This window comes from Ochlerotatus camptorhynchus, unplaced genomic scaffold (genome assembly GCF_037179485.1).
Source record: "Ochlerotatus camptorhynchus isolate MF236.1 unplaced genomic scaffold, CSIRO-AGI_Acam_v1.1 ptg000767l, whole genome shotgun sequence".
NCBI lineage: Eukaryota > Metazoa > Arthropoda > Insecta > Diptera > Culicidae > Ochlerotatus > Ochlerotatus camptorhynchus.
This window is the reverse complement of record NW_027041234.1, coordinates 461,264-485,463: the sequence shown is the minus strand read 5'-3', so window position 1 is coordinate 485,463 and position 24,200 is coordinate 461,264. Positions and strand designations below refer to the sequence as shown.

The 24,200-nt window shown below is 38.9% G+C and overlaps 2 protein-coding genes across 3 annotated transcripts in view; both read left to right on the top strand.

The window, feature by feature from the left end:
- Snx27 (sorting nexin 27) overlaps positions 1 to 5,781 on the top strand; it is a 49,576-nt gene extending 43,795 nt beyond the window's left edge. For both annotated transcript variants that reach the window (XM_065238349.1, XM_065238350.1), the window contains exons 4-5: positions 4,014 to 4,382; positions 4,452 to 5,781. In XM_065238349.1, coding sequence (XP_065094421.1) covers positions 4,014 to 4,382; positions 4,452 to 4,520 — 438 coding nt within the window. In that variant the 3' untranslated portion in view covers positions 4,521 to 5,781. The remainder of the gene's footprint in view (positions 1 to 4,013; positions 4,383 to 4,451) is intronic.
- A 12,468-nt stretch (positions 5,782 to 18,249) lies between these two features.
- The window catches only part of LOC135714937 (myogenesis-regulating glycosidase-like), a 63,317-nt gene continuing 57,366 nt past the window's right edge, over positions 18,250 to 24,200 (top strand). Inside the window, exon 1 of the mRNA XM_065238340.1 lies at positions 18,250 to 18,432. The gene's annotated coding sequence lies outside the window, so the exon portion shown is untranslated. The remainder of the gene's footprint in view (positions 18,433 to 24,200) is intronic.

The window sequence follows — 24,200 nt, the reverse complement described above, 5'->3', positions numbered from 1 at the left end:
ACAGATAAATTCTATTCCAACTCTTTACTGATGTAAGCTTGATGGCCACTTACGCTTGGCGTGTTTAGTGTAGGTGACAGCATCACGGACCTCATTTTCCAGGAACACCTACAGAACACCTTGTAGATCAGACCGGAGATACGTTTGACACCACCACGGCGAGCCAGACGACCGATGGCGGTTATCTCGAAGAACTTTGCGATGATGCTTGGCGCCTCCTTTACCAGACCTTTTCCTCATTTGCCACGACCAGTCAATTGTTGCTTGTTAGGTGTGAAGGAGTGGACTAGCCACCACCTTCCTACTGCTGCTATTGCTGTTCACCACGCCGTCCGAAGCGAAAATTAGCTAATGCCAAACAGCAGCGCTCTTTTATATCATTTCAGGTTAAAGCAGAATGATGTGCAACCAAGTGGTATAAAAGCTACAAAGGTTCCTCCCATTATGAGTAGTTTGCTATCAAGTAGCGACACTGGCTCTTTTCCTTTTGCGTAGACGGCGAATGAGAACGACCCAAATTTGAGTTTAGTTCACTCATAATCGCCAAAAGTGCAGGAACTCAGCGATGAGTAAATTTGTCTCATGGTTTCCTGTGGAAAACCTAAAATGAGGAAATTGACGAAAATTTTATTCAGTCTCGGAGTAGTACCAATAGACTGAGTAAATCCAATCTTTACTTTTCACAAATTCGGGAATTTTTCCCTGGAAAATCCTGGGAAAACATGAGGCAAATTTACTCATCGCGGAGTTCCTGCACTTTATTTCTTATTTCTGAGATAACTAATAACTAAACTCAAATTTGGGTCTATCTCATTCGCCGTGATATCACCTTGAAAGATATCGGCACGGGTGGTTAGCGTGATTACCTCTCACTCCAGCAGGCCTGGTTCTCAGTCGGCGCCACCGGCATGTTCTAAGGCGTAACATCTCTGATCACGCCTTCCTTCGGGAAGTAAAGCCGTTGGTCCCCGGTTGAGTTGATGGGTCGATTTGTAGGGTCCAGGTGTGGGATCTGGCTCCCTGTCGTCGGTAGCATTGGCGCTCAGTACGGAAAACAAATCTCGCGTCACTTTTCAATAGGTGCTATCTACATTGATCGATTCTCTTCATCGACACTCTCTTTCGTAAATAACTCGGCTTCACAAATGTTTCCTGCCGTCTTCGTCGAATTAGATGCTAGATTGTTGTTTCTTCCATCGAAAATATCCGGCCGTGGCGATTCAAAGTTGATCAAAATAATTTGTAGCTTGGTGGCCCTGAAAAGAGCCGTTTTGTTGCCAAAGTTGGTGATGATTTAACCTCCGAAACCAAACAGAGTGCTGTCACTTCAAAACGTAGATTACATCCATGGCCGCTTACGCTTGGCGTGTTTAGTGTAGGTGACAGCATCACGGATCTTATTTTTCAGGAACATCTTCAGCGCACCTCGGAAATCAGACCGGAGATACGTCAGACACCGCCACGGTGAGCCAGACGACGGATGGCGGTTATCTCGAAGAATTTGCGTTTGGTTCTGAATATGGCGATGAGTGTGCAAAATATTACGCAATTCCACAACACGCACTTCGACTTGTTTCGTCTACTTACTACTCTCTGACGACTGTGCTGGGGAAGCAGCATATGCATGTAGGTAATTTGTGGATTTGTTAGTTAATTCGACGCTTTTGGACAATACTGGACATTTACTAGTTTTTAAATAGTGTCTAGTTGAAAATCAACATTCGGAAGCATTGTTATCGATGCGTAGCCATTATTGGTGATCGATTGGTGATAAAATTATTGAAATTGGACCAGGGGCAGCTGAGTTATTAACGTTCAAAATCTTTCTTAATTTGTTACATGTTCTATTTTTGGTTTTCACAAAGTGTACCCTCATATAGAAATCAAAGACGTAGTCCTACGTCAAAAAAATGTTCTTAAATAGTATTAAACTGAAAGGAATAATTTTAGAACTTTCAACCACAGTCAATTATCTGGGAGTTACTCTTGACAGCAAACAAAATTGGAATTCGCATCTAGAGCAAGTCATTAGTAAGGCAATATGGGGCGACTCCAGCTTAGTGGTTGACATCCATACCTCTCACGCCAAAGTCACGAGTTCAAATCTCACCCCGGACAAGTCACGAATGACCCAAGAGTGTTAAAGTGACTATAATAAAAAAAAAAAAGTAAGGCAATAAATGCTCTTTGGATAAGTAAAAAAAAACTTTTGGTAGGAAATGGAGACTAAAACCTAAAATGACCCACTGGATTTATTTGACGATTGTAAGACCCAGAATAACCTATGAATCATTGGTTTGGTGGTCTAAAACCAATGAAAAATCAGCTCAGGAGAAGCTGGGGAGGCTGCAAAGACTAGCCACTCTCTCAATAACTGGCGCAATGAGCAGCACACCAAGTATGGCACTAGATGCTCTACTTTATCTGCTTCCGTTGCATCAATTTATTCAATTAGAAGCCGAAAGGAGTGCATTAAGGATCCGCCGGTCACAGCACTTCCTTGAAGGTGATCTTAGAGGACACAAGAGCATCCTAAAAATGTTCAATATTGATTCTCCTGCGATACAAAATGAAGATTGGATGGAAAAAATATCACTTCGATCGTCTTTACAATGTAGCAGATGCGGATCGCTATTTGGATAATGGGGACCAAACATTCGTCCAAGGTCAATTGTCTTTTATACAGACGGCTCTAGATTGGATAATCGTGTAGGAGCAGGGGTAACAGGTCCAGAAATAAATATCTCAATATCTATGGGCTACTGGCCTACCGTGTTCCAAGCAGGAGCCCAAGCAATTCTTGAATGTTCTTAAATTTGCTTGCGAAGAAATTATAGACATTCGAATATCTGCATTATGTCTAATAGCCAAGCAGCACTAAATGCTTTAAAATCAGCAACATGTAATTCTAAACTTGTATGGGAATGTGCAATGTCACTCCAAAAATTGGCCTGCCAAAACCAAGTGAACCTATTTTGGGTTCCTGGTCACTGTGGAATTCAAGGGAATGAGGAAAGCCGACAGCAGTTTCGTATTCCAAGTACAAGATCAAGATATGTAGAATTTTCAAAGTGCCTGAATTAAGGAAAATGATTTATTTCAAGTTCGTAATTTACTTTATGAAAGATTATATATCTTCATTGCAGTCCCATTAACTGAGGCTTTTGGCATATTTATTTCATTAAACTTCAATACCATAACCGTACGCTCGCACCTTACGCTTAACTCCACTCATTAGGTTCTGTACAACATCTGGCTGCAGCTTCTTTTGTACGGAAACCCACTGTTTCTTCATGTCTTCCTCAGATTTGACCTCCTTGGGATGCTTCATAATAACCCAGTTTCTTTCGATGGGCCTTAGTTCCGGTGCGTTGGGGGGGGTTCATGACCTTGGGTACAAAAGTGACCCCGTTGGCTTCGTACCACTCCATGACAACATTTGAATAGTGGCACGAAGCTAGATCCGGCCAGAAGATCGTAGGGCCCTCGTGTTGTTTCAACAGAGGAAGCAGACGCTTCTGTAGACACTCCTTGAAGTAGATCTTCCCGTTTTCAGTCCCGGTAGTCACGAACGGCGCAATCCGTTTTTTCCACATGAACGGATCGCTTGCCAAATCATGCATTTCTTTACAAACTTTGAAAGTTTCTGCTTCCTTCCTTCCTCCGGATTAAACTTGTGCTGGGCGGTGAAGAAAAGTAGCCCCGGAAGCTGCCGAAAGTCCGCCTTGAAGTAAGTCTCATCATCCATGATGAGACATTGGGGCTTCGTCAGCATCTGGGCCCGTGACTTTCCCACCATATTTTGCCGTTATAGCACGAAACGTGTTTGCCATGCCGTCGTCAAAGAGAGTCGATGAAGATATATATATATATATATATATAGGTATATCTACCTTAATGCGATACAACTCAACTTTCTTATTGATGAACATTATCATACTCATAATCATACTTAGACCAGAGCTAAATTTAGCACGATTAAATCCATTTTATTTTGCGCTTCCATTTTTCAGGCCGTGGACGAAGTGAACCGGGGTAACATCCGCGCCGACGGGCGCCTGTACGAGCTCAAAGCCCTACAGGATTCGAAGAAAGCGGACGAGTATCTCTCGCTGGCGCGGACCCTTCCCGGCTACGGTGACCTAGTGTTTCCACATTGCGCTTGCGACAGTCGCAAGGAAGGCCATGTCGTGCCGGCTGTTGGTATGAAAAGCTTCCGGTTGCACGCTTGCCGCGAGGACGGTGCCCTCGAAGCACAGACCGTCGAACTGCAGTGGAACACGATTTCGCGCTGGGAGAGCGACGAAGAATCGATGGCATTCTGCTTCCAGTACAGTAGATCTGACAAACCACCACGATGGGTGAAGGTATTCACGCCATATGTAAGTTGATAGCGTTCGATATTTGAAGGTGGGTTATCCGGTTTGAGCTTCTCATTTGTATCATTTCAGCATGCGTTCCTGGCCGATTGTTTTGATAGGATAATGGAAGAACGATCCTGGGATGACACCGGGGAGTAATCTACTTGACAGGTGGTATCCAATTGTGTAGCTCCACCAGACAAACCGATGAATGGAGCGCAATAGTATAGCAATTAGACAAATTATATCTCTTAATATAATTTATTTGTAAAATGATGAGAAGGTCCTCTAGACAAAACGAGAACAATTCAGTAACATCGTGCAGGACGTAAAAAATGGTGAATAAAAACTGGCGGCATTTTCTGTTACACTAAGATTGATTTAATGCTATCTGAATTGGATGTCAAGAGCACAGATTACGTTTTTTTGCCAAAACTTTTTCAGAAAAAGTAAAGTTATCAAGTGTCCGAATGGTTTTGCCAATTAACTAACACATATTATTTTAAAATATTTGCGTCCCAACGAGGAAAGTATATGTGATTTTATCAATCAAAAAGTATCCATATTAGTTCATTTTTAGTTAAGATTCATGTGATTATTAGTTCGTGTAAGATAATCGAAATTTTACTAAGATAAGTTTGTAATCTATGCAAAATTGTCCATCCGGTTGTAGAGTAGATGGTACTTATTTTAGTCCAGTTATACCCACCCATCGACATATTTGTTTTTATTCTACTACTAACAACTGCTCAAGTTGCAGTCTGCCGCTAAAAAAAAAGTATTGAAGCTTAATCTATCAACAGTAGCTTAAACTCACGGAAAACGGTGAATGTTTGTTGAAGTAACAATCAAATCATTTCCTCTTCAACACGATTTGGAAGGCATTTTCTTCTGTTAGGTCTTGGGACCCGAACCGTGTTTAGATATAGTAAGCACTCTCGATCGCATTTATCTAATATTTTAGAAAAAGATAATCTCGAAGGAGACAATGGGCTGATTGTTACTTTCGAACCCGAACTCATCTCTATCGCAAACGGTTGTTCGATCAATTTAATTAGAACTCCATACATTTCTTCGCATTATTTTACTACAACATTCCATCTTTTGCAAAACTGTAGAGCAGTCTCGTTTTGTTTCTTTCCTTTGGTCAAAGCTCATTGGATGCTGTTTGATCCAAAGTTGCCGAGATTCTAACCTCACCGACTAGCGCGAATCAACCTATTTCGTAGCTTTAACATACAAATTAGTAACTCCAAACAAAGTGGTAGTTTTCGGTGTAGCAACATGTGTAAATTAGGCGCATAAATATCAATACGAACAAGCTTTAAGCAGTTGAATCTTTTCCGATTTGATGAGTAGACATCAGATGATTGTGATTTCAATTGTTTTACTTAAACCAGGCCATCGTTTGTTCTGAAAAGAGACTAGTCGCACGCTAAATTACCTTCCATTTATTTCGAGAGTTGTTTCCTTTCCAGTTAGTAGGAAACTCTACAGCTACAATCGAAAATTGTATATAATTATTCTATCACCAGAGTAGAACATCCATCCTTTTAAAGAGTACACTCAAATGATGTTTCTTTCCCTCAAACATAGATATTGAGCCTCTAACGTTAAGGAACAGATTTCAATTACAAACACGAATGAATGCACCTTGTTATAAAAACTATATCATCTCACTATCAATGAATAAAAGGAAAAATTAAAGCTAAAACATAGTTTTAACAAATCGTGTTAGTGGAAAAAAAAAACAGAAAGAAAAACTAAAAAGCGAAATCATCTTTACAGAATTTGAATAAAGTTTAAGCACATGGTTGAAATCTATCAATATGAAATAGTTTTAAATCTGAAAAAAAAACAAAACCTAAAATTGAGCAGTATGAAATTGAATCACTGAAGTACATTTGGAGTACACTATAAAGGCAGTTTAAAACTTAGGAAGCAACAATTTGAAATTGAAGATGAAGGTGGCGATTCATACGCATAATGCTAGGTACCAGTCAAGTAACAGTTAAAAGAAAAAAAATCGTTATCGTTAGGAACACAAAGGGTATAAAGATCATATTCAGTAGCAAGGAAACCATCACTCATTTAGGTATTATTTAAACGCATACTGCAAAGTGATTATTAATAAAAACAAAGTAGTAATACATTATGGAACAGAATGGTAAGCAGTTACAGTGTGACATAAGTAAGTGTTTATGAATTCCGAAATTCCTTGAATCATATATGGTATATCTTAATTTAACATGATAGTTAAGTAGTTACCAAATAAACAATTTTAGCTGCCGACCAGCTTATACAAGCAAAAATTAGCTGCATAAGGTTAATTTTGGCTGTATAAGCTTATCGGCAGGTAAAATTGTTAGTTGGTAGGAACCTACTGTATACCGTGACCTGTACTAATTCCCCGCAGCAGCTGGGCAGTTGGAATAAACTTGAATATTTTTTTTTTCTAAATAATTACCGCAAACGTTGGTATGGTATCTTTACGAATGCATAACAAATTTGACAACTGTTTACACACACGTACAAAACAAAATATTGTAAGCATTAAAACCACGGATTTAGGGCACCACCGTACTTTTTGGTTTCTAATACCATGGTTTGATGGCAGCAGGCTTAATAAAACGTATGTTTTACATTTTGAATCAATTGAGCAACCCGCATAAACGCAAACCACAACTTGACCTTACCGAAAATGGTTCAAAATTGTTTAAAATCCCTGCTAAACTTTAACTGAAATGGTTATGGAACTTTACATGGACGTTTGTATGATAAAGTTTTAACCTTATGTATTATGTTTTTTTAAAGTGAATCTTACAAACGATGAGTTGTTAAGAACCTTTACCATTCAAAATTCTTGTTTTGTCCGTACATTTTATGGAGAAGGAATTATATTAAACCTTTTTACTTATGGTTTGAGAATTTTAATGGTAAGGGTTATGATAGTCAGTAAGGTTCATGGATGGTTTTATATTGTTGGTCATCATTACGTGGAATATATCGCGAATTGGTAATCATTAATTTACAGGCAATCTAAGTAAGCCGCGTTTGAAATCTGACGTGCTTATTTTTGCTGCGTGTTTTTCTTCCGAGGATTTGGAATTTTTTGCTTTAAACATCATATTTTGTTTGTGCTGTAATTGAGTTTAAAGTGTTCATGAAATTGTACTATAGAGCCCTCCCGGGCTTTCTGAATTCTGATGCCAAACTTTCGGGGTGCAGTTCTATCGAGAGTCTCGTCACCGTGGGCGAGTTCCAACCCGGTCCGTGTCCGGTGTGTCCGTCACGCGTTTTGGTGGTGATTCGGTAGCCGACGTTGCCGTGAACTAGGTAGTTTTCCGCTTGCAAAAGTGCTCAGCTGCTGGTCTTTCGCCTGTGTCGAATGCGAGCAATCTGAAGGATGCCTCGTTGGATGCGCCCCAGACTGGGCGGGCGGTAGCTGGTAGCCGCGAACAGTTCCTGGGAAAAGCACAAGACGCGAACCTCCTCCCAGATGACCATGAACATGCAAGAAAATTTGTTTTCGTTAAAACAAAGGTAATTGCTATTAAATATTTTTGCAAACAGTGACAGATAGCGGTCATGAAGATCCAGTGGTGGTGCCGGGCAAAGGTGTTATATCCTAGACAAATGGATCCACGGAATACTACGTAATGTACAGAAAAATTGGGTTGCCGCCCTAAAATAACCGCTGGATCCCCGATCAAGTGGTAGTTGCGAAAAAAGAAATCTCCATTAAACCTCCAATCGTCCGATGCAGTTACATCAAGAAGAAACGACCGAAGGAGGTCTCCATTTGTTTCATTTCATAGCAGTTTTGAAGAGACCGGGAAAGTTAACCAGTTTTGGTGCGATCATTCTATATTTATCTATAAATTAGAAATTTGGCTAACATTGGAGGCAGTTGGTGAGATCTTTCCATTATACTATATTATATAAATCATTAATTTCGTCACATATTATTGTTACATTCATTCATACATAAGTCGGAGCGTTTGATGGTATGTCCACGCATCTTTCCACACCTGTAGATTCACAAAATGCATCGCTGTTTAAATAGATTTATAACTCGAATCATTTCACAGAATCATCTTTGCGGCAAATGTAACGCAGAAGGTCTAGCCGGTTTGATGTTCGTGTCATATCAAAGATATGCTGCAAACATCATCCGTGTTCGGTAAATTTTACCGAAATCAGAACAACTGAACATTCGGTACAACTTTGACCTTCATTTTAAAGGCAATTGAATTTGAAAATAGTTTCATAACATGTTCAACCTTGTTTAAATGATCAAATCTTGTCATTTTAGTAGAGATTTAGTATCAAAGTAGCTTTTACCGAACAGTTCAGCTGTTCAGATTTCGGTAAAAAATACCGAAGTCGGCGATAATTTCTAAGTGTGTGTAGAAGGCTTACAATTAGAATCTTAGCAAAGTAAATATTGCAGTAGAATCATTTTTTTTTCAATCTCAATACATTCTTTTCCGGAACCCCTTATCTTATGGAACATTAACAAACAAGGATTATTCAATACAGTATCATTGTTGTTAGCTATATTTAGTTCGACTAATCATTTTAATGAGTGTACGATAACATCGTTGAAAATTTATCAAAAACAATCATGTGAGATGTATTTTATTGGGAGCAATATTCATCCCAGAAAACCATGCAAAAAAAAATATTTGCTGTTGGATTTCTTAAAAGGCAAATCTATATGACTATATAATGATTGGGATAGATCTGTTTACAATCTTTAAACGTTAAAAATCAAAGAAAGCTATTACAATGAGATGTACATGTTTTCCTATACTGCAAAGTTAAATGACTGTCCAATAGTTTCTACATGTCTGTTTACTCGCGACATATCAACGAACGTCAAAAATCGTTAAAAGCAAGTCCAATAAAATAAACATAATTATCTTATAAGATATATCTTTTGGTGAGCAATATTCATCATGAAAACAGGTATATTTTACTGAATTTTCTCATAGTGCAAACGTATATGATTTTCCATTAGTTTCTAGATGTCTGTTCCCACCCATTACATATCACCAGTTTTTCACCATGAAATATATCAGACAATATTCATATACATCTTATCTATCGCTAACCACGCTCGAAGCAAAGTATTATCAAGTACTGAGTATGTGAAATTACGATAGAAATCATTCCATATCGCAGTCATAGTTTTTAACTGATAATCCAAGGGAATCTATCAATCATCACATAGACCCCCTAATTCTGCGAGTCACGTGACTCTCTGTCACCGGTGAGGTGACAATGGTCACCTCGTGTGAGGTGACTCTCCGTGCAAATCAAATGGAGAGTCACCTCACACGAGGTGACTATTGTCACCTCACCGGTGAGAGAGAGTCACGTGACTCGCAGAATAGGGGGGAGAATGAATAAATCTGCTGACATTGCTATGTTAGAAGATGGATCCAATAAACGGTGCATGTCGATTTGTTTCAGTGTAGAGATGACATTGTGCGCTCTTTTTGATCAAAACAATCACACCAAAATCAGAGATGTCCCATTTTTTAATTAATCGATTAACAACTAATCGATTATTTTTTGTTCGCTGTGCTGTCATTTTTCCACCAATGAGAGTGCAGCACATGTTTGAAACGATGGGTGATGATCATGTGGAGAAGTTAATGTTTATATCGGCATGATATAACCGATTACAAATACTTTACTTTTCGGTTCGTTAATCGATTAATCGATTATGCGAATAAAAATCGGCCATCACTAGATGAATGTGAATCTGCATTTCAAATATAAGGCCGTACATAAATAATGATACAATTTGAAAGGGACCGGGCTAATCATAAATTATGTCCCCACGGAAACTGAAATAAACACGAGTGCTGACCGGTTGTCTATACTGCCTATAATCCCATACAGTGATGGAAAAGTTCGCGAAAACTCACTATGACTCGCGAACTTTTCCCTTGGTGAATTTCGTGAAGTATCGCGAACTTTTCCAACACTGATCCCATATCAGTCCCATATGGAAAAAGAAGGAATTGAAAAAATGGCAGTTAAGAAGTGCTATTTCCATGTAAATATTTAAAAAAAATCATATTAAATTTATCGATGATTTTGTCAAGTTGAAATTAGTTGCCATGAAGCTGGCATGTTTTGTTATATTGCGATATAGGCAGTATATGATCTTAAGACTTCAGGCAATTTTTCAAATTCTGAAGCTTGAAACAATAAGCTTAAGATTTTCGACTTATTGGAACAAATTTCAAGACTTAGAAAATCTTCCATTACATAAACAACATATTTCAAATTTGAAGTATTGTTAAAGGCTGCCTAAAAGTAAATTGGTACGCGCCTCTAATGATGGGAATCAAAAATCTTTTACAGTGGTTTGTTTACACTTCTATAGAGCTTTTTGACGTTTAATCGGCGCACACTAATGCACCATTTAAATCGAACGAGTGCGAGCAAGAGGGAAACAGATTAGTGGGAAACAAACCGTTCATTCATCCATGTGTGCTACACGGAACCAAATTTTGTTCATTTAAGTTAAAAATATATATGTTTATTAAATAAAAATATGAATAGTTCAAAGTAAATTACAAACATGTTCTCAACAAAAATATGTATGTTTAGAATAAATTCAAAAGCATGTTTATTTCAACAATACATAACCTGGGTAATCAATTTTTAGCGTGTCCTTTTTTCCTTCTTGTTTACATTCGGCAAACTTAACCGAAAACGGCCTGCAAGCGGCGAAACCGAAGTAGAGGGTCCGGAAACCCACGCAATGTTCCAAGCTCGACAAAACCGGTGGAACATCACAATATTAACGGCAATCCGTCGTTTCTGATACCGATCCCCATATCATCCTCACCCCCCACCCGACGTCGAAAGAAAAACAGATCATCCCCGAACACTAAACGTAGAAAGAGGCCGGTATGAGGACCAGCGTCATAAACGACAAAATGACGCTAATATCACAAAGTTTCACCAGTTTTACTGAACTGGATCGGATCGGACACCCACCCCGACGGCCCCCCGGATCCAAACATCCACAGACTTTCCATAATCGCAGGAATTTCCATTAATTTGCTATCCATTTTATTTTGATTTATTCAGCATTCAAATGCTAAAATAATTTCAAAATATGTTTGTTTATTTTAAACATGAAAAGCATGTTTAAAATAAACATATTAATTTTTGATTGCATATAGTTTTCAAATAAATCAAAAATATTCACGTTTATTTTCAACACGAATATTTTTAAAATAAACGTAACATTATTTTTGTTTTAAACATTATTATCAATGGATTCAAACGTAGAATACGTTTGAAATCAACCTAGTTTATGTTTGTGGCCAGAACAAACTGAATTTACGTTTAAATTTACCTCAAATATTTTTGTTTCGACGGTAATTTTTTCTGCGTGTAGATAGAGAAAGACGATTAAACGTCAAAAAGGTAACCGGAGTAAAAATATTACCCATTTACGAGTATTTGTTATTCAAAAATGAATACTTACTACTTGTTTTTGTAGTTGTAATTACTCATAAATGGGTAAAATTTTACTTATTTAATGGGTGGTCCCAGTTTCCCTCGAAAATGCTTACTTTTTAGTCATTATTGGGTATTTTGCGGTTACCGTGTAGAGAACAACTGGTGCAAATTGATCAAAGTAGTCGATCGCGTTCAGAAATAACATCAAATGGAACTCGAAAGAAGAAAAAATATTGTGCACAACCACCTGGAGAATCCGGAGTGGTCCGGTTCCAAGCTGGCTAAAGTGTTGAAGATGAAAAAATAACAGTTTGTCGAGTGCTCAAAACCTACAAGGAAACCCTGAGTGTGGAAAAAAATCAGCGGACCTACGAAAAAACTGGAAACAGGGATCGTCAGCTGCGCAGCAAGGTGTTGAGGTGCGTTAAAGCCAACCCCGGTCTTTCGATCCGAGATGTGGCCATAAGGTACAACGTCAACTAGTGTTGCCAACCACTTTCAAGTTTACATCGAAGAATGCCTGAAAAAGCGTGTATTGCCGTTCATCATATGGGCAAAGTCATCTTTTGGCCCGATTTGGCCAGCTGCAACTACTCCAAAGTGGTTCTGAAGTGGTATGCTGCCAACAAGACCGATTTTGTCCCCAAGCTAATAAATCCTCCGAATCGCCCGGAATTTCAACCAATCGAAAAATACTGGGCAATTTCAAAGCAGTGACTTCGACGAAGGACATCCAACAAATGCAGGCTAAATGGAAAAAAGCGCTGATTCCGTGTCCGTTTCCACCGTGCGGGCGTTAATGGAGTCCATCAAGATGAAGGTTGGAGATTTCGTTTGAACTGGAGAAATATATAACCATCTAATGCTGTGACTTTGAAGTTTTAATACAAAGCAACCATTTTTACAAAGTAAAGCAACCATTAATGGACTTTTCAAACTTATTGAATTACGAATTACAGGACAATTAACCTTTAGTCAGCCTTTATTGTTAGATTCTGCAGCTAAGGTAAATATTTAAGATGTCAGACTTCAATATTTCCAGATCGTCTTGAACATAGACTAATGTTCTTGGTTCTGACATTTTAAAGAATATTTATACTCGATGAAGATTTCAAAGAAATTTTGAGGAGAATATAAGCATAATTATAACCAGAATTTAATATACGCAGGACAATTGTCTACGCAGGGGAAGGGGGGTCAAGAATCCCAAAAAACTGTCTACGTAGTTAATGAATAGTCCCTTCTCTGTGATATTAGGTGGCTTAGATTTAGAAATATTTTCAAATGACATAATTTTTAGCGAATCAACAATGCCTGTTTTGAACTGTTTCTCATTTACAACTGAGTTTTATTGAGGTTCCGCTTAACGATTGTCCAATATGAACCAATGGGGGAAGGTGGCTGTTAAATACGAACAATCGTCGCCTGCCTCGCATAACTGGTTCTAAACGTAAACAAGCCATAAGAAACCTACAGGATTTGTTTACGTTTGGAACCAATTTCATACAAGAATGATCAGTATGCTGATTTGACAGCACGTCCCCCCAGATATAAACTTAGCTTTGATGGAACAGAACGTCCTTGATGCTATTCAGAAACTGAAATCTTCCCCAGCTGCTGGACCTGATGGAATTCCTTCAATTGTACTGATGAGATGTGCTAACTCGATTGGTGCTCCGTTGACAATTATTGTACATAATTCACTATCACATGCAAAGTTTCCAGAACTGTGGAAAGAATCTATAATGTTCCCTATCCACAACAAAAGGACAAGCGTGATGTCACTAGTAATCATGGTATTACCAACCGGTTGAAACTAACGATTTTAAATTGGCTCACTACTTCACTAGCCTATTGGTCCCAAGCAAACGATTAACGTATCCCATTCTAGTCTAAATTCTAGTACTACAGTATGTTTGTGCTCCCCACGTGCTGTATTCATCGACAACGAACCCCTCGTCGATATCTGCGCCACCGGCAATCGGCGCTACTTCAGTACCAACCGAGGGGGACGACTCTATCTACGATGCAGGAAATATTGTGTTTTGCTGTGGCTAGCTGCAATAGAGTGCTTCTTTGCCGACCTCACTTTGCCAACGCAGGTAAAGCAGCGGTGACATCGATGGTACCGTGAGTAAACAAACGCATGCAAATCTCCTCACACACAAACACATGAGCACGAAGACAAGACCAGGATAGGCTAGCAATCGCTAGAACTAGTTTAGGCAACCGCACACACAATTAGGGAGATCTATCAAGCAAAACAATAAATGGGAAAGGAACAAGTACTGTGAATAAACCTAGGTTTAGAAACACTAATAAATTAGAGAATCATTTCCGTTATTTGGCACTGACATAAATGTTGTTTCGTGAAATTAAAGCTTTCCCCGTAATGTTAATTTTGGTTGTCTAGATTGTTCACATTTGCCGTCGTTCTATTTTTGCGTTTTTAGTTGTAATTTTTATTTTGTAGCTGAATTTACTCCAGGTTCGACTGCCTGGGAAAACAGTCTCCGCACTCACGGGTCAGGATCGGTAGAGGAAATTTGAAAGGGAAGTTCCTCCAGTGATGATAAACGTGAGTGGGGTTGTTGTGTTTCGGTAGAACGACGGTAAGCACCAACTTTCGCTTAAGACCGTTTGACGCGGCCTCTATCTGTGAGGATCTCAATCCCTCTTGGGATTTCAGTCTATTGGATTGTCCTAACCTTAATTTCGGTCTCTTTTATACATAAACCCACCCTGAGGTTGGGTTTCTTACCGGGCAAACTAAACCTAGCCGAGTGGTCCTCTTCGGAGGTGGCGCTTAAGCCACTCGTTATCGAGACAGGAAGCGCATTTAGTGGTCAATGGTCAAAAATCTCACAGGAGCGGGTAAGAGTTACAACGTTAATCGTTTGCTTGGGACCAATAGGCTAGTCAAGTAGTGAGCCAATTTAAAATCGTTAGTTTCCACCGGTTGGTATTACCATAGAGGTAACTCTAAGCCTAGTAGGTCCCGAAGAAACGTGCTCAACTTTTTAGCTCAGCTCTGGTACAATCTTCGGTCCCAAGCTAATCGATGCACCCCTCGAAACATAGGAAAATCCACGAACCCCTCATTTTATCTGTCAAACTTTCATAGCAAATCAAAACAAACACAGCGTAGTACTAGAATTTTGACTAGAATGGGGTACGTTATTTGATTTGCTTGGGACCAATAGGCTAGTCAAGTAGTGAGCCAATTTCAAATCGATAGTTTCGTATTGATTGTTGGTATTACCATAGAGGTAACTCTAAGACCACTGGGTCCCGAAGAAAATCATTATTATTTTTGGCTCACTCAGTACCAGAACAACGGTCCCAAGCAGTCCCAATCTATTTCACTCACCCCTGCATGTTCTGCATGAATCCACACACCCCTGATGTTATCTGTCAAACTTTCATAGCGAATCAAAACAAACATAGTGTAGTAATAGAATTTCAACTAGAATAGGGTACGTTAATCGTTTGCTTGGGACCAATAGGCTACTAAAGTGGTGAGCCAATTTCAAATCGATAGTTTCGTATTGATTGTTGGTATTACGCTCTAGGTCGTTCGGTTCTGGAAGCTGCTACAATCGTATGGAGCCCGTATGCGCACTCCTGGATCAACAGGATTGAAGCAATCCAATCCCGGTTTATTAAATTTGCACTGAGATATCTTCCGTGCCTGCTTACCGCCGTAAAGGGTGTCCCACATCAAATTGCATCACGGAGAAAACACTGTAGAAAATTACCCATTGGGTATTTCCTCTTGAAAATTTGGCGAGAAGTAGTTTAGAGTGTTTTGTTTACACTGTATTTTTATCACTGCCAGTTTTTCGAAAGTTGTAAAAAATGGCGTCACCCGAAAAGCAACGTCGCGAACTGATTTTGCGCATGCACCTGGAAAATCCTCAACTCTCTCATCGGGACATCGGAAAACAACTCGGAATCGTGCAGTCAACGGTGAATCGTGTGATTAAACATTACTACGAAACTCTGATCATCGAACGGAAGGAGAAATGCGGTCAGAATTGATGTTCTATTAGTGATGAGGATCATAAACGTGTCGTGAAAGCGTTTAAGTGGAATCCCAATGCTTCGGTCAGGTATGTGGCCAAAAAGTTGAATCTGTCCAAGTCTTTCGTTCAGAGAGACAAGGACCGGGAGGGACTGCATACGTACAAAGTGCAGAAGGCTCCAAATCGTGATGAACAGCAAAATACGGTGGGAAAGTCACGGGCCCGGAAACTGTACACCCAGATGCTGACGAAGCCTCATTGCCTCATCATGGATGATGAGAATTACGTCAAGGCGGACTTCTGGAAGCTTCCGGGCTAATGTTCTGTTTGATGTTCCGGAGGAAGTTAGAAAGCAGAAACTTTCAAAGTTTGCCAAGAAATACATGATTTGGCAAGCGATCTACTCATGTGGCAAACGGAGTGCGCCGTTTGTGACTACCGGGACTGTAAACGGGGAGATCTACCTCAAGGGGTGCCTACAGAAGCGTCTGCTTCCTCTGTTGCAGCTACAAAACGGTCCTACGATCTTCTGGCTTTCGTACCCAAGGACATGAACCCCCCCAACGCACCGGAACTAAGGCCCATCGAAAAATACTGGGCTATTATGAAGCAGGCACTACGGAAGCATCGGAAGGAGGTCAAATCTGAGGAAGACATGAAGAAAAAGTGGGTTTCCGTACAAAAGAAGCTGCAACAAGATGTTACAGAACCTAAGTGGAGTTAAGCGTAAGGTGCGAGCGTTCGGTTATGGTATTGAAGTTAAATGAAATAAATATGCCAAAAGCTTACTAATGGGTTATATTTTATTGTCTGAAAGTTTGAAAAGGGTCGATCAAATAGGTAATTTTCTACAGCGTTTTTTCCAACATCAAGGACACCTTTTATAAAGATTGCTGTAGGTTGCTCGGAATTGAAACGCTTCAACATACACAACTATTGGAACCTAACGCTTCTAACGTATCGCAACGGTATACGGCGTGGTACACAAATTACGTAACGCAAAAAATCTGGATTGTGGACCCTCTTTCCCTATGTAACAATAAATAACGCTTGACAAGACTCCCCTTCCCTAAAATTACGTTACGTTAACTCACTCACCTCCCTTCCTTTTTTCTAGATTAAATAAAAATCGTAATTGACACAAGGGTTGCTTGGATTTATTTACCAGCGTTGGAGGCGAACCAGCCTAAGGCTGAAAGCCTCCTAAATAAAGCTAAATTAATTAATTAATTATTTACCAGCAATTCGTTTTTTCATTTGCTATTTTTTTATCATTTTGGTCAATCTGTTACGTAACATATCTCAAAAACTTCAACCCCTTCCCCCCTCGAGGCGTTACGTAAATTGTGCACGAAGCCTAATCGATTATCGTATACCCTTATTAAGGTGAAAGCTGATAGAATTCACAAATGGTTGCTGCTTATTCTGGCTGTCACCGCACATTTTTGATGGAACGAACGAATCTCAGAAATTATTAAGATTTCGTGCAGGAAAATGTAACCACACGTATGCTACAGTCAGTGCAGCAAAAGAGTGATTATAATTTCGCACACGTTATCTTTATAGTTTCTGAGATTCGTGCCATTGAAAATTCTAAGTAGCATGGTCAAATAACCATAATGGCGGCCATTTGTGGATTCTATCAACTTTCACCTAATAGAACGTAAAGCGCAGTATCGATATGACTTGACTGCCATATTTTGTGGTGATTGATTAGATTTTTTTTTAATTATAATCTTCGCAACAATACAATCGAAGTCTTCTGACGTACGTAACTGCAACTGATAGCAAGCACTCAAATATGTATACAGAACCCTACATTGCCCAGCACCTGCCAGATTGAGTTCAAATGATCTAAAGTTGGTAAGGAATTAAACAGCCCAGACAATTATTACTAAATAAACCCACCGGAGCCAAACCATTTAAATCACTATCAACAAGGTTCCCGACAAGTCCCTGCAGAAACCACAACGTGCGCATTCCCCCCAATGACATTTGAAACCCAAGAACTGCGGCTAAGCTGCACAACTGCACACGCTGTCAACTGCCAACTACACTTGCGGTGTAGGTGCACAGTCCTCCCAATGCCCGCGCCCTCACTTGTTATCTACCGATATTGGCAGATAGCTATTGCTCCCGAAGGTAAGGAGCTCACGCGCGCGCCACCAAACCACCCACCCGCACAGGTATTGGCTAAGTAAAGTCACTTCTGTGTGGGTCACTCAATCTCCTTGTCAAACGTCTCTCAATTGTCTCGGTGGTCGTCGTCGTCGTCGTCGCCGCTGGTTTATCTCCGATATCCGATTGATACTGTGGGGCTCGTGCTGGCAGTCCTATCCGGTTGCTTGGTTCATCATCATCAGTTGTGCTTTGAAATCGCAGAACGTCGCTTACCCTATCGATGAGCGTTCGCGTGCGTGCGTGCACTGTTAGCCCTACGAAGTGTTCCTACGACGACAACATCACAGTTAGTGGAAGAAGTTATAGGAAACTATCGACAAATAAAGAACGACAAAGAGTGACATTTCCGTTCGGAGCAGTTGTTGTGATTAGTGAGCTATTTTGCCATTAAGGGTCATTTTGAGCAAGATCGATTTGTGACGCGATTTCGACTGTTGTTGGAGTGCTATGGAGGATGATTTGGGATCGTCGGTTGAGATTGATGGGATATTTATTTGATTGGACTGGAAATGTGAAATGTGATGAATTGTGATGGATGTGTTCTGAAGACATTGGTTTCAGTGTTACTTTGAAGAAATGTTGGATTAGTTAGCGATTTTGTAATGGAAGGCTACTATGAACGATGGGATTTTCTTTTACAAAACAGTTTGTTAAATGTTTCACTCGAACGCAAATATTTACCAATGCATTAAAGCTGTTAATTCTTTCAGCGAGGCCTGAATATGTATATCAGTGTGTATCTTAAGTGGTTATCAATTATTACCGTGAAGATGGGTTATTCCTCAGCGCGTGTCAATACGCTGATTGCACGCTTATTTCTTGTTTTTTTTCAACGAGTTGAAATAGTGGATTTTATTACTACCCTCGATAAAGTGTTTTTTAGATCATATATAAACTAGGGTAGGTGAGCCAGTTTTGTCACTAGTTAGTAAGCATTTTTAGTTTTCACATTTTATAAAATAGAACCCACCTTGTTGTGTGACAACCCGAGCAAAGTCAGTTCACAAAATGAAAGCAAATCAATATTAGTTTGCTGTTCCTATCGCGACATAAGTCTGATATCATACTAAGCAGTCAAAAGTTAAAATGAAAGCAACGTTTGCTGTTAACGTTTGGTTGAAAACTTAAATTAATTTCATCTGTCGTTGAACTAACGATTATTGTTTTGGTATTTGTTTCGTTTAACACATTTTAGGTCATTCGTGACTTGTCCGGGTGAGATTTGAACTCAAGGCTTTCAGCATGAGAAGCATGGATGCTAATCATTTACGCCAGTAAATTCAGTTTTTTTCTTTGATTTGTTTTCCTTCGATCTTGTGCTACCAATGCTACCGACGCCAGGGAGGCAGCTCCCACACCTGGACCCTACCTGCCGACTCATCAACTCATGGACCGGGCACCAACGGCTTTTTTTTTCATTCCGATGGAAGGCGTGGTCAGAGATTTTATGCCTAAAAAATTTATTTGATTTTAAGGTAATTTTAGTGTAAAATGTGGCTGTCTTATTTGCGGTGCTAACCGTTATTTTAACCAAAATGAGATCAACTGGAGCATTCAAAATAAGTTACATCATAAGAGCAAATTTTGGTTTCAATGTGATCTCCAGCTTTGCTCGGGCACTGATACCATTCAATTGATGATCAATGTATTCTGAATGATGAAACGGTGTGAAATCTATCAATTTGGCATCACAATAATCATAATATTTGATTTTAAACTTCAAGCTCCATCGTTAGTTTTGGCATCAGTTGTTCCTTTATTGGCCGTAGGGGTGATACAGTTTTCGACCGTAGTGGTTATTTCAACGGAGCAGTCTTCCGTTGGTGCAATGAAATCACAAAGATTTTGAAATAAATTAATCTCATAATTTATGAAATTTCAAAAAAATAGTTTCAGTGAAGTTTATTACTCAATACCATATTCAAATTTCCGTAGATTGAACAGCTAAAAATATTGGTTTTATATGATTTGGCGCTGATGTGGCTCGTGAGTGAATGTTTTTGAATGATCCAGAGGGCAGTCTTGAGCTCGTTTTATTAAATTATGATCTATCCACTTTTTTGTACATATGGAATCCTCCCCTGTTCGTAGCAGCAGCAGTTTTTGTTTATCCCTGTGTTTTCACATTGGAAAATACGAAACCTAAAGCAATATCTGTAAAGGGACAAATGGTACCTTTGACCAGTCTTGTAAGTGGTCACCGTAGTGGACATATTTTCTGTGATAATCGACTGCCTTTGCTTTCGACACTTGCAAAACAAGCTATAAAATTACAGTACCAAACTAAAATATCATATGACAGGCTCTGTCATACGACACTGTTGCTGAAGACCGTCACGAATGTATGTATTTTAGTTTTTTTCATGATAAGAGCTGCTGATGTTGTTCTTGTATGAATTCTGAAAATAGCAAGCAACGATGTCCTCGTAATAACATTTCTGATCAGAAATAGTTTAATTTACACCAAATTGAGGCATTAGAACAAAAATTACACATGTCATATGATAGTTATTTGAAAATTTTCTTTTTGCTCGAATGTTGTTCTACCGTTTGCGTTGTGTAAGAGAGACGACGGTAGAGCATGAGAGTTAGACTGATGCAAAATTTGACTTTTTCGCTCCACAGTGCTTAAATGGTTTCAAATCGGGTCGTGATTAGCCTCCAAAAGTTACAACTCATTTGGTTAGAAACAGACTTTGCACAAACCATTTGAAGTTTACATGTAAATTACTATGGGAAATCTCAACTTTTTGTTCATTGCCTTCTAGTCTTTTTCCATATTGAGTTGCAAAACAGCTCGATAGCTATTCTTATAGAAAATTTTCTCAGCTACAACTTTGTTGAAGATTGTTTCTATGTAAAACGAGACAGGAAATAGTTATTAATTATTTAAGAGATTGGTAAACTTATGACATGATCAAGCAGCTGCTCTGTAGGCAACACTGTATTTTGCAGTGTGACATAGTAGCCATGATTTTTGTGTCCTATTCAACGCCCCAGAAGCACCAATGTTGCCTGCTGAGCAGTTGATTGAGCATGATCATAAGACATCAGTGCATTGAACCATCAATAACTTTCGATCCTAGCATTTAATCAAAAAGTAGTCTTCAGCAAAGTTGTAGCTGGGAAAATTTTCTACAAGTAAAGTTGAAAGCTTTTGAAGTAGACCGATATGGTGAATTATTAGATAGACATGAACAAAAATCTTGGTTTTACCATAGTAATTCCCATACAAACTTCAAATGGTTTGTGCCATCTCAGTTTCTCACCAAATGGGTTCAAATTTGGAGAGGTTAGTCATAATCCGATTTGGAATCGTTTAAGTATTGTGGAGTGAAAATTTCAAATTTTGCATCACTCTAATGAAAGTACGAATGAAAACAGACTGTCGCGCAACGAAGCGAGTGTCGTAAAAAACGTCAACAGTCTCAACCCCTGCCTTTGACCCCCGGTGATCTGACCGTTTTATACTGTACACTTTGTAATTTGAACCCCGCTAATCTACACGCCGTGTAAACTAAAAATTACCAGAAGCATGGAATTCTGATGCTGATAGGGTTACTAAGAGTGCAAATTAAAAATGCACCGGGGGTCCACCTGATGGAGATGAAGATGAAGATGAAGACCACTGCGACCTTCCGTCCAGTTGAATCCGATGGGTTTGGGGTAGTGCCTTAAATTAAGCCAATCTTCATCAAATACCGTATCAGGACCAGTGCTGATAAAAATCGTTCCTTCACATATACAGCTGAATTGATGATAATATCGAGGTTTTAGGCTCTGGAATCGACAATATTCAAAGTAATCATTTTGTCGAACATGAATTTGATTATTTTGCTTTTGAGGATAGCTTCTGATCTTGACAATTTTGGGTTGGATACTCAAGCAGTGGTTAATATCAACAAACGCATTCGTTGATGTATAATGAACTCCCAAGTAACATTGCAAGTCGAGTTCTTAAAGCATTCTACAAGTCTAAATCATGGGCAACCGAACCCCAGGGCAGTTACATCAGATGCGGATTTCGCGAATTTCGCGGATTTGTCGTGGATTTGAACTTTCAGTCGCGAAAATCGCAGAAACATTAAATAATGTCACGAAATTCGCGAAGGCAGTCCCTGAACTTCATTTTAACCTTTCCGTCCCGAATTATTTTGCTGTTTTCAATTTTGTTGTTCATTTGAAATGATCTCAATTCCATAAGTCACACAGGATTTACACGGAAATTCCCTGAGGTCTGTCCAATGTGAGACATTTTCCTTTTTTCCAATATTAACATAGCATTTTTCGTTGTCAAATCATAAAATAATCGTATATATGCCATGTATACCGGAATTCTAGGTTCTCCAAATCGTCCTTGAGTTCAGTTGACGAGCTCTACTATATCAACCAAGACTGCAATAATGTCTTTAGTATCGAAATATGTCCAAACAGATGCAAAGTATCTATGTGGATTATACCCGATCTATTGCTACGTATACAATATGTTATAGTTTCTGAAATAATTCTGGAGATCAGATTATTTTTCTACTAGATCACCCAATACTAATTCTATATCTGTCGTATCGAAATATGCACAAACAAATTTGCAGTGTCTATGTGGATCATGCCAACGTATTTCCGTGTATCCCAAATGTTCTAGGATTTCCAAATCAATATTTCGATACTACAAATATTATCCTAGTCTTTGTTGATCTAGTAAAACAAATCATCTGAACTGCAGGACGATTTGGAGAACCTTGATCATCTGGTATACGTGGAAATAAATAAACATTATCCATATAGACACTATGAGTCTGTTTGAACATATTTCGATCCTACAGACTTTATCCCAATCTCGGTTGATCTAGTAGATCAAATTACCTGAACTCCAAGACGATTTGAAGAACCTTGAATATCTGGATTACTCAGAAATAGATCATGCGTGATCCACATAGACATTTTGAACCTGATTGGACATTTTTCGATACTACAGACATTTTTGCAGTCTTGGTTGATCTAGTAGAACAAATCAACTAATGTCTTGGATGATTTGGAAAACCTATATTTTCCAATATACATAGTAATAAATCGTGCATGATCCACAAAGTAACGATTCGGTTATGATTTGACAACGAAAAGCTTCATATTAAAAATAAAAAAAATAAAAATATCATGAAAATGTCTCACCAGAACCGCGACGTGACCAACAAGTGTGATTTATGAAAGTCTGGTAATTTCTCGATTATGTACAGGGTGTTTGGTTTGAATCGATAAAAAAAAAGAGAAAACTAGAGCCAAATTAACTACAACATTTAGGACAGCAAAATACAGCAGAAATCAGAAACGCAAAGGTTAATTTTCAAGAAAATTTGCATTTCAAATGAAAATGCATTTTTTTTAAACAATGTTTCATCAAATCTAGGCCGGTATTATTCAATAGAATCTCATAATGTAAGGGTGTTTCATTATGTTCACTTATTACTCAGAATTTATACTATAAATAAATAACTGAAGGTGATACAATGTTATTAAAAAAAATCAAAGGTAACAAACGATACTGCTTTAGCTCAGTCGGTAAAGACGCAGCTACAAATCAAGTTCATGCTGGAGGCGACTGAGTTTGATTCCCGTCCGGTCTATTAATTTTTCGGGTTGGAAAATTTCTCTACTTCTTTGGGCATAGGATGCTACAGGCATAGAAAGCTCTCAATTAAAATGTGAAGGTACTTCAAAGAACGCTAAGTTGAGAGCAGGCAAAAATCTAACATGCTATAAGCAATAAGCTTGAAATGCCATTTAGTAGTATAGAAGTGGTATTTTTAGGCAATAAAAACAGTTTTTTTTTGTCGTGGATTAGTATTTGAAGTCGCGGATTTCTTTTGAAAAATCGTGGATTTCGCGAATCAAATTTAGTAAATCTTGTAACAGATCCTCTTATTCCGGATGGTTACAGAAGTGCACCATGCAACGATGCAGGGATGTACGCTTGAATAAAATTTTCGAAGTGTTGATTTTTTCGTCGAATAAAATCGCGGCTATGGATCGGAAACCTGCTAACCTCCGCTAACTAACAGTTTCAGTGGTTTACTGTCGGTTGTTATTTCGATTGTCATCTATTCGCAAGATCTGGAGCTGGTATGTTTTTCAACTTTCGACA